Source organism: Corvus kubaryi, unplaced genomic scaffold (genome assembly GCF_017639235.1).
Source record: "Corvus kubaryi isolate FWS band 111438036 unplaced genomic scaffold, C.kubaryi_AGA036_p1.0 37308, whole genome shotgun sequence".
NCBI classification, from domain to species: domain Eukaryota; kingdom Metazoa; phylum Chordata; class Aves; order Passeriformes; family Corvidae; genus Corvus; species Corvus kubaryi.
In genome coordinates this window covers 11399644-11413246 of record NW_024581096.1, presented here as the reverse complement: position 1 = coordinate 11413246, position 13603 = coordinate 11399644, and the positions used below count along the sequence as shown (strand labels likewise).

Here is a 13603-nt window from a genome sequence, read left to right as displayed (position 1 = left end):
TCAGCAACCTCATACACCACTTAAGACACTGTAGCGGGTTTGCTTTGTAACCGGGCAGAAACACCAATTTAGTGCAGTGGTTTGGTCCAAAATACTCATTACTGTTTATCTTCTGTGAGATAAGAATAAGGAGAAATGCAAAGCAGGGACCAATCTTGAAAGAATATAAAGAAGTTTATTAACAGACCTAAAAGAAGAAAAAAAAAAATCATACCACACCTTCAGAACACTTCCCCCCACCTTTCTCCCTTCTCCAAGTGACAATGTAAAAAGACAACCCTTAAGATGTTCAGTCTGTTTACCACTTCCATAATAACCTTGTTCAGTCCATTTAGGAAGAGGAGTCTCTCTTGTTCATGCTATGAAAACATTATCACAACGAGACAGCCGCCCACTTCCAAATAACTCTGTTCAGTCCATTGGAAGAGGAGTCTCTCTGCTCGCATGTGAGTCCCTTCCCCCAACTTGCAGCTTTTCCCACAACTGCTTTTGAGGGTCCACTCTTGAAGGATTTTGGGGTACAATTTTAAGGTTGAGCCCTTCAGAAACAAAAGTTCTCTTCACCCATCTCTGGGAGCATTTCATCTCTAAGAACAGAGACCCTTCTCCTTCCCTGGGAGCAAAGGGTCCTCCTCATCTTCATCTCCAGGACTATCTCTGGGAGCATCTCTAGGAACTGAGGTTTTCTCCTTTCCCGTGCGGAGCAAAAGTCCTCATCGCTTCCATCTCTCCCTGTCCAAACTTCTCATGAAATTACAGCTGCGTCAGCATCTGTCGATCTCAGCGCAGGTGCTTTTGCTTACGAGCTGAACACTCCACCCCCCATATCTTCATGAAATTACAACGGGATGCTCTGATATATCATAGCTTTACAACAGAATTTCAGCTTTAAGCATCTCTTCTTTCTCCTCCCTCAGGTTTTCAGCTTTTCATAGCAATAAAAGGGTTAATCTCACCTAGGCCTTGCAGCTGGAATGTTGCTTATCACTGTCGGTCACATGATCTCTGCCGGACAGCAGAGCAGCTTTAGCTGAATCTTGGCCTCACTGGAGAGGGGGGAGAGCCGAGCCGCTCCGGCTGCCCACAGCAGGGCTGTGGGGGGGTTCCACGGGTGGAACAGGGCCCATCGGCTCCAGGATGGCCATGGCCCAGCCCAGCCTGGCCTGAGCCGGGCCCGCTGGGCCTCACATGGGGCCCACAGCCACCTGTCCCAGCACTGGAAACGAGAGAGAGCTCTGCCTGGGGTTTGTTTATTCTTAAGTGTGGATCACAGAGGCGGTCACAACTTTAAGTGGCTCAAAGAATTGTCCATATTCAAACTGGCCAGCTGATAGGCTCTGTCAGGTCACAGAGGAAGCTGTAAGCACCCCCCTGCAAGGACATCACTTCCGGGACTATGCTTGCTAACCCATGACAGACACACACAGTTCTACTGGGCTGGATGGGATGCACCAAAGGGTACTGAGGAAGAAGTACTCACTAAGCCAGCTTCCATCATTACCAACAGTCCTGGCTCACCAGGGAGGTTCCAGCTGACTGGAGGTTGGCAAAAGAGACACCCATTGACAAGAAGAGCTGGAAGAAGGGTCTGGGGAACTACAGACCTCTCAGCCTAACTGTGGTGCAGGGGTGTCACGGTTTAGCATAGTTTGGGTTTTTAGTTAAAGAGGGCTCCATCAGCCACAGAAGTGATTTTTTGCAAAGAGATGCTTACAGCTTCCTCTAGACCCGACAGAACCAATCAACTGGCTAGTTTGAACATTGGCAACTTTTTAAAGCCAGTTAAGAAGCTTGACACACCTCTGTGATCCACATTTAAAAATGAACAAACCCCGGGAAAGCTCTTTTTCTTCCAGCTTTTGGACAGGTAACTGGGAGCCCAGGGCGCGGCCCAGCTGGGTCAGCCACGGCACGGCTTGGCTGAAATCTCAGCTGCTTCTGCTCGCTGGACACCCAGCGCAGCCCCCTCAGTGCGAGCCGGGCCGGCCGGGAAACAGCCACCCTGGAGCTGTGTGGCCCTGCTCCATCCACGGCCCTGTTCCCTCCGTGTCCCTGTTCCCTTCACGGCCCTGCTCCCTCCGTGGCCTTGTTCCCTCTGCGGCCCTGCTCCCTCCGTGGCCCTGTTCCCTCCGTGTCCCTGTTCCTTCACAGCCCTGCTCCCTCCGTGGCCTTGTTCCCTCTGTGTCCCTGTTCCCTCCGTGGCCCTGTTCCCTTCACGGCCCTGCTCCCTCCATGTCCCTGCTCCAACCACGGCCCTGCTCCCTCTGTGTCCCTGCTCCCTCCGTGTCCCTGTTCCCTCCGTGTCCCTGTTCCCTCCGTGCCCCTGTTCCCTCCGCGGCCCTGTTCCCTCCGCGGCCCTGTTCCCTCCGCGGCCCTCTTCCCTCCGCGGCCCTCTTCCCTCCGCAGCCCTGCTCCGTGCAGGCAGCCCTGCGGCACGGCTCGGCCAGCCCGGCCCTCGCCCAGCGCGGCCAAAATTCATCTGAGGCCACTGCCCCACAAAGATCATGTGACCAACAGTGAGAGGCAAATTCCAGCTGCGGGGCCTGGGTGAGATTAACTCTCTTAGTGCTGTAAGATTGTCCAGAACAGATGAAGCCTGCAGACATCAATCCTCTCCCAAGTCAGAGGATAAGGAAAAGTGAAGCCACGTGAAGAAAACACCATAAAGACACCAAAGTCAGTGAAGAAGGAAGAGCTGAAACCCTGAGGAAGGAGAAGGAGGAGATGCTTCAAACCTAGAAGCTGAAATTCTGTTGCAAAGCTATGGTGATGGACTATGATACATCAAAATACCCACTGTAATTTCATGAAAGGATGGGGGGTGAAGCGTTCAAATTGCAATTGTGAGCAAAAGTATCTGTGCTGAAATAAGCAAATGTTGAAGTAGCTGTGATTTGATGAGAAGCTTGAACAGAGAGAGATGAAAGTGATTAAGACCCTTGCTCCCAGGGAAGAAGAAGACCTCTGTTCCTGGAGCTGAAGATGCTCCCAGAGATAGGTGAAGAGAACCTTTGCTTCTGAACAGCCCAACCTTAAAATGGTACCACAGTAGCTCAAGATTGGACCCTCGAAAACAGTTGTGGGGAAAGCTTGTTAGGTCCGGGGAAGGGACTTTCATATGTGAGCAGAGAACCAACCCGGGCGGCTGTCTCGCTGCGACACTGAAGCCATAAGGGAACTGTTCTTGTGGAGACGTCTCCATAGCATGAGCAAGAGAGACTACTCTCCCTAAGTGAACTGAAAAAGAGATTGACTGTCCCTCTATTCAGCACTGGTGAGGCCAGCTTGAATGCTGGGTTCAGTTCTGGGCCCCTCAGTACAAGACAGACATTGAGGGGCTGTAGACTGTCCAGAGAAGAGCAACAAGGTTGGTGAAGGGTCTGGAGCACGAGTCTTGTGAGGAGCAACTGAGGGAGCTGGGGGTGTTTAGCCTGGACAAGAAGAGGCTCAGGGGAGACCTTATCACTCTCTACAATTCCTTGAAAGGAGGCAGGCTGTAGCCAGGTTGGGATCCATCTTTTCTACCAAGTGACAAGTGATAGAAGAGGAAATGGCTTCAAGTTATGCCAGGGGAGGTTTACACTGGATATCAGGAAAAACTGCTTCTCTACAAGGCTTGTCAAGCATTGGACCTGGCTGCCCAGGAAGGTGGGTTGAATCTCCATTCCAGTAGGTATTTAAAAGATGTGCAGGTGCAATGTTTAGGGACATGGTTTAGTGGTGGGTTTGGCAATATTAATGGTTGGACACAATGATTTTACGGGTGTTCACCAACCTAAATGATCCTATCTGTTGGAACAAAAATTTTATCAGTTATACCTTGTTTTCTGTTTCCTACTCCACTGAAAAGCTGACTTGATCATCAAGTTAAAGCATAACAGACATCATTGATACACATGAGAAAAACTGTAAGATTTAAGCAACTAAAACTGCTTGCAAAAAAAAATACCTTGTTTGATGTGAAGTGGATGAAGGATGTCAACGTTATGTGGGGGAAAGATATAGAGCAGCTGCTTTGTGAAATAAGCAGCCATGAATCGTGCCATGGATCGAATCACAGCCATGGCAGTGTCAGTATGGATGCTGGTTACCATCCATAGTTCATGCTGAAAATACTTGGTATCTAAAAAAAAAAAAAAATCAAATTATATCATTATGAGAAAAATTATTTTGAATCTGAATGCTAAAATTATTTACTCACAGGTTATAAAACATTCTTTTAAAATGAGCAAACTTACTTAATTCCTTGACAAGCTTTCAGAACTTACAGAGTTTAATCTTTTACACTAATTACACATTATACTAATATTAGAAGACTTTTTTACTAGGTTTTTAATGACTGGAGACGGACCTCTAGTATCCAAATTTAGACCAGCACTGAGTCAAAAAAACACTTGTTCAAACTTGGAAATTCAGATTTCACTTAGATTTAGACTTTGTAAAAAAAAAAAAAAAAAAAAACTACAAGCACCTGCAAAAACATCCCACTGTCAAATTAGGACTGGCAGCCAAACTAAAATCTGCTATTTTTTCATGTTGCATCATAAAAAAAGTTAATATAAAATCAATTCACATAATTTCCCCCTTATTTTTCTTATCCAAAGTCTTTCCTTGAGAGGATTAGAGTCTAAAATTATTTAGCAGGACACTACAAGACAGTGAGAGTTGTCTAAACACATATTACAACAAGTGCAGCTGAAATATCATCTGCGGATCAGAAAAAGGTCTTTAAAGTCACTGAAAACAGTGTAAAGAGAAAAGCATCAAAAGCTGTCAAGTATGCATGTGAGGGCAGAGAAATTAGACACTAGGTTATTCAACAGTGTCAACATACCTTATCACACTTTTAGGTAATATAAACATACCGGAAAATTTTTCCATCTGACTTGCGGAAAGCTGTGATCGCCTTAGAATCTCTCTTACCAGATGATCACAGAGTCCCTGAGCTTCAGATATGTTATACTGATACAGGTGACAAAACAGTATTGCAAGATAGTATCTACGCTGAAGAAAACATGCTTTTTTTCCACCTGCATTAAAAGATTTTTAAAAAGGCAGAAGTCCAATTGGAAAAAAAAACAAACACAAAAACAGATGCAGCAAGTGAAAGTACTAGTTCTTTCCTCTCCAGAAACATATCTACAGAAACATATACTTTGTGGAATAGAAATCAGGAGCAGCTATTTGAGAGTATGATCCTTCTATACAACCTCTAAATCCCTAGTAAGTTACAGCTCATCCACAACATTTTTACTTCTGCAGATGCAGTTTTCAAAACAATACTATGCGTAACTGTTGAGACAAAGATAGGAGAGCTTAAGGAAGCCTAGACTTCAAAGAAAGAATGCCTAAACCACAGTGGAGTTACTTCAGCATCAACCAAGCTTCCAAGATTCTGAAGTTTTTCCTCAATGATGTATTCCTCTAATAACCAGCAGAATAATTCTAATAACCAGCAGAAAATTTTCCCATGATGCCTGGAAAGAGACTGTGGTATATCTGTTTCAAATCAACTCTTATGAAAACTCCTGAGAGAAGTTTTGTTACTTTCCAAACACTAATTCTTTTTATTTTACAGCTATTAAAGGAATTGACTTTTGTTCATATTTTTTTCATTGTCTCTTTCTTGCTCACAGATATATCTAGAGCTTTTCTGCAAGGAATACTTCATAATCACAGGAAAGCACTGGTATCAAAATAGAAATTCACAGACTTTTCTCAGAGAGCAACTAGTCTGGTGTCTATTCATCCCATCTTGATTTCAAATATGTGTCAGACCCTTTATGTGTCTCATCCCCTTTTTCTGAAGGGCACACAGAGTCACAATGTAAAGCGATTATGCAACTTACCCCCTCCACCCCCAAAGATTTTATCCCTTACCTTTTATCTTGAGTTCACAAAGAGATCTTTTCCAAATGTCCACAGATTCTCTGTATGAGCCTAAAAGGAACTGTTCCTCACCTATAAAAGTGACATATTAACAAATTGAAAGCTCTACATAGTTACTTTTACATGTACAAATACATATGCTCTTATTTCAGTATCAGAGATTCACTGAAAGCAGAATGAAACATGTGAGTCCCCAGTAAACTTCTATTCTCACAATTAAGTCTAAATTTTGAGTATCTGAGAGAAGATGACTTCGAATACTCCTCACCAGGACAGGTAATGTAGGAGCTTTCCTCCAGGAGGAGCTCATGCATTGTATGGAGTGTTGGAGGAAGAGGAGCTAGAACTGTCATTTAAGGGAGAGAAACCAAGAACATGGCAAGGACACAGAATCGTAGAGGGAGACATAAATGGGAAGCTGGGCTTAATAGTGTAGAAGTCAAAAGGAAGGCAGAACACAGGACACAGAACACAGTAAATTTTAAGAAATTAGGCTACAACTATATACTGCTTGGAAAATAAATATGCTAGATTAAGTCAATTATCTTAGGTTACACTAATTTAGATGCTTACTTGAAGCTGACTACATTTGTGAATACAACATGCTCATGCCCATGATGACCACATAGAGCAAACAAGATTTCTACACAGAAGAGACAAATTGTGATGCCCATTTACTTCAGCAGAAACAACACAAAACAAAGGACATAAGAATTTTTCAAGTTCCGAAGTTCACTTTTTAAAAATCTGGTAGTCACTCATTGTTATTAAGTTGGGCCTAATTTGCCTAGTGTTCAATTAATGTTTTTACAAACCAGATATAGAATTCATCTTCAGATGTTGTTCTAATGTCACTCCTGAAGACTGAATGGTTGCTTGTATATGACTTAAAAGCAAGGAGACAACAGAAGCCTCTTTTGCATTCTTGTTCACTTTTCTTTTCAGCTGCACTTGATACCAAAGCACTTTCTTATATAATAGTTGCCATAGTACAGTCAACCTGTAATTCAAGAAATACAGTATTATGGAATCAAGCAAGAACTAACAAAGTTGCTTACATCAATTTCTTACTTCCTTTTATTTTGCATTATGCACCTGAAAATTAAGTTGTATCAACTACTTTCTTGACTTCAGTGAGGGGGAAAAACGAAACACTTTTTGCCTCATTTTTGACTAACAAACATTAATTCTTCTGAATTTTCTTAACACAGCAATCTACTTTAAGCATCTAAATGCCCCCAAAATTCATCTCCTTGCTAGCTAAACAATGGGGAAATGAAATAATCTCACACAGAGAAACCTCAAAACTGGTATCAGCATCTTTATAAACATGACTGATTAGAAAACAACTAAAGCCTAACACAGAAAAGCAAAGACAAGAAAACAAGACTGCAGAGCATGGTTTTAGGGCTGGCAAGTCCCTGCTGCCTAGCACAGTCCTATTAGATGTACCTGCTCAGATACATAATAAGTTTAACAATACAAGCAAATACACATTGTTAGACACTCGAAGAAGCTTGCACAAAAGTGCAACACATCTGAATCTTCAAGTACTACTGGGTTCATAATTAACACATAAAGAGTCAAGTCATATGCACAGTCCTCAGCACCTGGAGCACAATTAATCAAAAATACGGATTATCTTCTTGGAGATAACTGAACCTTGCATATCAGATTTGCAATGAACACAGTACTACATTTAAGGATTATTTAAGAAATACGTTTTACTGTAGTAGGACTAAATTTGTGAGTTATAATGCTTCTTATATTCTAAATCTCTGGAAAGAAGAAGCCTGCTCTTGTGAATAACACACTTTTATTAATTTGAGTTTTGCAGTATGGAAATACACCACTGATACCAGTATACTTTCCCAAAAGTTGGACAGCACACTTAAGTGTCTTTCAACTTTATGTGTATGGAAGAAACAGCTCTGACAGTTTAGTACATTTCCATAAATGGGTTTTTCTTATTGCTGAGACACCACATCCATAATGAATAAAAACTTTGCTGACTAAATTGACATTATTGATATATTGCATATGAGCAGACTCTTGCTCCATAGAGTTTGAAACTGGGAAAGAGTGAAATGCAAAAGAGGCACTTAAACCGTCTAAATTTTTGATATCTGATTTGATGCTGCACTACCAGGCCTGGTGTCAGCTGTCAACTCATCAGTTATCGTCAAGCTGATTTGCAGTGATAGTATAGTCACCACAAGCAAACTATATTCAACTATAGGTCTGAGCCTTAATCTGCATGCTTTAATTGTTTATCTTTTACTTTCCATGGAGTAAAATGCAGGAAAAAAACCCAAAAGGGTATTGCAGTTAATAGTTCAACTCATACAATTTTTGTTCCATCATGAAGAACCACTTAGGTTGGAAAACACCCATAAGATCATTGTGTCCAACCATTAACATTGCCAAGTCCACCTCGAAACCACATCCCTAAACACCATAGCTACACATCCTTTAAATACCTACAGGAGTGGAGACTCAACCCACTTTCGCAGGCAGCCAGCTCCAATGCTTGACAACCCTTTCAGCTACTGTGGGGCCCAGACCTGGATGCAGGACTGGATGCCTCAACTAGTGTCAGGTACAGAAGAACAGTCACTTCCCTGGTCCTGCTGCCAGGACTCCATTGGCCTTTTTGGCCGCCTGGGCACACACACTGGCTCATGTGCACCTGCTGTCAACCAGCACCCCAGGTCCTTTTCTGCTGGGCAGCTTTCCAGCCACTCTACCCCAGCCTGTTGATATACTGCCTGATATAGTGCCTGCGGTGCTGCCTGGGGTTGTTTTCATCCAAGGGCAGGACCTGGTACTTGGCCTCATTGCACCTCATAGCATTGGCTTCAGCCTATCAAAGCAGTGAGTCCAGATCCCTCTGCAGAGCCTTCCTGCCATCTAGCAGATCAACACTCCCACTCAACCTAGTGTTATTTGTGAATTGACTGAAGGTGCTCTCCATCCCCTCATCCAGATCATTGATAAAGATATTAATCAGGGCTGTCCCCAATACTGAGTCCTAGGGAACACCACAGTGACCAGCTGCAGCTGGATGTAACTCCATTCACCACCACTCCCCAGGCCCAGCCACTAGCCAGCTCTTAACCCAGCAAAGAGCACTCCTGTCCAAGCCATGAGCAGCCAGTTTCTCCAGGAGGAAGTTCTGGGAACCTTTGTCACAGGCTTTACTAAAGTCCAAGTAGACAGTACCCACAGCCTTTCCCTCATCCATCAAGTAGGTGACCTGTCACAGAAGAGACCAGGTTGGTCATGCAGGACCCACCTTTCATAAACCTGCGCTGGCTGGGCCTGATCACCTGGTTTTGCTGTACATTTTTTTTCCCCATGCAAAGATTATTCATACCTTTTTTCTGTTTCTGTGTCACGGTTTACTTGAGGAGGCTCTCTAAGCAGAGATTTCAGTGAGCTGAACTGCTGAGTAGTACTGTCATCAAGAACTAAGAAAACAGGCACAGTGAGTGAGTCAAGTTCCACAAGAATGTTACTGTCAGGAGATGAAAAAAAATTCTCGTACTGTATTACACATACTCTACTTAGGGTGTGAGAAACCATTTTCAAAAGACAGAAGCATGCCAAAAGGTTTTTTGAGAACAACTGATCTTGTCGCTGTATAAGCATCAGTTTTAAAGTTTCTAATGTCAGTTTTGCCACATGCCCAGTCACACTGGCTCTTGAATGCCAGTACAAGACAGTCAAACACTGCTGAAAATATTTCAGGACACAGTGCATCCATTGAGTGTTCTTCACAGACTTGTTTGAAGACGCATCCTGGTTTAGCAAAGTACATTTCACAAACTGAACAATGCTGAAAAAGTGGATAATGCAGTTCACTGTGTAATTCAGTAACACATCTTTCTCTTCCGTATTTTTTGAAATCCCTATCTGCCATGCACCAAGGAGGTTTTTCTGAATGGAATATAGTTCCAATGATGATTTATCTTTCTCTTCAATATCATCTTCTGCATGGATGGTATCAAACATTGATGCAAATTCTAAGCAGCCCTGATCAGCTTTACTAACAAACGAATGGATTCTTTGGTTATAGAAGCTGGAAGGGTTATTGCAAAACTGCTTTTCATTGTCTGATTCTTCTTCATGGTCCTAAATCAGACAAGCAAAAAATCAACAGTTTAATTCAAGTTTATTATTGATAGAGAGAGAGAGCATAGACTGTTACGAACCAACATTTAGTGAGTCTCACAAATGAAATTTTTATGCTCAATTACCTTGCTTAAATGCTAGTACATTTAATAAACTGCAATTTCATCTCAATCTCAAATTAAATGTCGTTATTTGCAAAACAGTTGGGCAGACAGAAATTAAATTACCTAACAACAAAATTACACTGCCAATACAGCAGTAAATACTATATGAGAAAGTGAAACCCTGTCCTTCATTAAGCCTAGAGTACAAGACAGAGATTTTGCCAGATACCTGTAAGATATAAAAGCTATTCAACAAAAGCTCAAAAGCTTCAAAGAACAAACCAAAATGCAAAAGCATGAAATGAAGTTGGGAAAGGCTCTTCAATAGCTATGATCACAGGGCCACTCTTCCAAAAGACAAATACAGATTTTGGAACTGATTGAAGAACCCTCTAAAACTGAGGATAAAGATAACTATCTTACTTACTAAGGATAAGACTGTTATTAAAATACTCTACAGCCCCATATATTTTATTATAAAGTGAAGCTAAAGTATTAGGTTTCCAGGGAGACCTTACAGGACCTTTCATAAAGGGGGCTACAAGAGAGCAGGAGAGAGACTTTTACATGGTCAGGTAGTGATAGAACAAGGGACAATGGTTTTAAGCTGAGAGAGGGCAGGCTTAGATAAGGTATTAGGCAGAAATTCTTTACTGTGAAAGTGCTGAGATTCTGGAATGGGTTGTCCAGGGAAACTGTGGCTGCCCTATCCTTGAAGTATCCAAGGCCAGGACGTGTAGAAGGTGTCCCTGCCCCTAGAAGAGGGTGGAACTGGATGATCCTTAAGGTCCCTTCCAACACAAACCATTCTATGTACTGAAACACAGTAAATTGATATATATGTAGATTGGCACATACTCCTCCAAAAGTGAATACATACTGAAGGAAATATTATGCTTGAAAAAAAAAATCAAGTATCAGTTGAAGAAAATAAGCATGTTCCTCACACCTATACAGAAAAAGAGAATTTAACCAATATTGAATTATTTTAAATACATGTAACAAGAACAAATAAACTTTTTTTTTTTAAAAAAAAACCCCACTGTTATTTCCCCTTATAATACCTTAAACTTGTGTAATTTCACAATTGTAAGTGGAAAAATGCCATTAAGTACCAGTAAATCCATGGTTTTCTCATTCATTTCTGCTGTGTCCTCCTCCAGGAATCTCGGAATGGTGGAGAAGATAGAACTTTGATTTTGAACTTGTTTTAAAAGACTAGCTTTTAAAGACATCAGTGATCTTAAATACCAAGATCTCCCTTTAGACTAAAAGAAATAACAACAACAGAAAACATATTATCAGTTTCTAGCAAGACAGACACTTTCTAAACAAGTCAAGGAAATTGGTGACTGATGTAAAAAGCTCCAGTTCAAAAGTCCCAGAAAGACAGGGAGAACAGGTCAGCAAGCATCTGTTGCAGAGAAACAAACTATCACCTCACCATGCTTTGGGGAGCAGAAATCTCTCACACCAGACAACTTTAGTTTGAAAGCATTTGCTTTCTTGATGCCTAGAAATTTGCCTGTATGTAGGATTTTTCTGCATTTTTACTATACGTACCTCTTTAAATCCTCAAGCTCACTATTCTAGCTTATGCAGGAACACCATGATAGCTCACTTCTCCAAAAATCCAGAACAGAAACTGAATTGCAACTGAGAAGTTGCATTCTATCAGCAAATGCAAGTATTCTGAACTAAGTATCTGTTATATCTTATGTGGTCAGCAACGGTGCCAGGACCTCTTCCCTCAATGGTTTCCCTTCTCCCAGACTTTGCTCAATTTAGAAGTGACAGAAAATTAAACAGAAATGCTTTAATTAAGCTTTAATTGCCACCCTTGACTGAACAGCTAGCAGACAAATACATGCAGAACCATTGGGACAAAGTTAGAGAGGATTTACAGAATTCTTTCTGCATCATTCTGAAAGGGTGAGTTTGTCAGAGCAGCATAATGCCTGTCAATGCCCTGAATCAACTCTACAGATGTAGAAATCCCTGCTTCTTTTACAGTTCCAACAAAAAGTAATATAGTGACAATTAAGACTGTCCCACCCACTATATTTTACTGAAATATCCACCCAGACATCAAAGGAATAAAATTTCAGTAAAACTGTATTCATTGTTTGGCAGATCAACATGTTTAAACAACTTTATAATTCAAAGGTATTCAGTCTAGATTTTACACTTTTTCATGCACATGAAATTTTTTACTTAAAGCCTGCAAAACAGTTCATAACCCTACCTTGAAGTTCAGCAAATTCTGATGGATATTTTCAAGCTGTTGGGTTGAATCAAGCAGAAGGGATCTTATAAATCCTGATGGCGAAAAGCTGTTAGGAAATCTTAGCAGTGTTATCATATATCCATCAGAGACAATGAGGTAGGGTAGTCTTGGATGTGAAGCAACAGAGAATCTCTGTCTCATGAGGTCACATTCAGAATCTGAAGAACCAAGAGACTGGCTGGAGTCTTGACAGAAAGAGCGGTGCTGTCTAAAATAGAAATACATCAAAAATTAAGAAGCAACTATCATATGTAATAATCACAAACAGGAATAACTTCATAACATGTAATACCATGCACTCTACTATCCAAGTAAGTCCTTTCAGAATCCTAGCGAAGTGTCTAAACTTTTGCAGGATGAGTGCTCTGGATAACACTATTTATGCTTGCAAGACGCCAGTATTTTACTACAGTAGCAACTCCTTTTAATTGAAACAAATTAAAACCAGCTTTCAGTATTCATTTATTATTTCATTAGTAATAATTGTACTTTTTCATAATTTGACTTTAAATTTCTATATCACACTTTCTTATCTAGCTCTTATTTGTTATGACAAATACTGGAATATGAAATTTGAAGGGTTACGCTAAGAAAGTCATATATGAAAGACAAAAGAATCCTGAAAATCTGAATCTCACAATTTCAGCATCAGTTAGGACATTCAATAGAAAAATTATATAAACACACAAATCTTCTGTTTCAGAAAGGTCTTCCTTATACAGAAATCCCTCCTTACTGAGTTCCAGAAAACTGTGTAATACATGTATTCTATTAGCCACCTAATACATTGTGTTTATTTGAAAAAAAAGTAGCAGCATACATTCAATATCTCATCATAATTCATGTATTTTAATACATTTTAGTATCTGATTTTTCAACCAGATAGTGTAAGAAGGTAGTATACCGCTTTGAATGCCTTCACAAGGTTTTATATTTACACACTATCTGGTTTAAGGCATGCAAAATTAGTAAGATTTTTAAAAAATAATTAAAGCTAAGATTCTATCTTGTTTTCTCTATTTGACTGTGTTACTTTCAGTTTATGCTAAAGCCTATTTATCACCTTCTACTCTCTCATGCACCCAGCAGCATAATCTCAGAATTCAGATCTAGAAAATCCCAAAACAACATTTTTAAAACTACCTAGTTTCTGTCCATGCAAATATGTTATTTACAATATCTTACATCA

The 13603-nt window shown here is 40.9% G+C and overlaps 1 protein-coding gene across 3 annotated transcripts in view; it reads right to left on the bottom strand.

Moving 5' to 3' along the window:
- CPLANE1 (ciliogenesis and planar polarity effector 1) overlaps nucleotides 1-13603 on the bottom strand; it is a 60255-nt gene that overhangs the window by 39282 nt on the left and 7370 nt on the right. For all 3 annotated transcript variants that reach the window (XM_042028473.1, XM_042028475.1, XM_042028474.1), the window contains exons 10-16: nucleotides 12373-12622; nucleotides 11192-11395; nucleotides 9266-10023; nucleotides 6705-6889; nucleotides 5881-5961; nucleotides 4866-5030; nucleotides 3950-4123 (exon numbers count right to left, since the gene is read on the bottom strand). In XM_042028473.1, coding sequence (XP_041884407.1) covers nucleotides 3950-4123; nucleotides 4866-5030; nucleotides 5881-5961; nucleotides 6705-6889; nucleotides 9266-10023; nucleotides 11192-11395; nucleotides 12373-12622 — 1817 coding nt within the window. The remainder of the gene's footprint in view (nucleotides 1-3949; nucleotides 4124-4865; nucleotides 5031-5880; nucleotides 5962-6704; nucleotides 6890-9265; nucleotides 10024-11191; nucleotides 11396-12372; nucleotides 12623-13603) is intronic.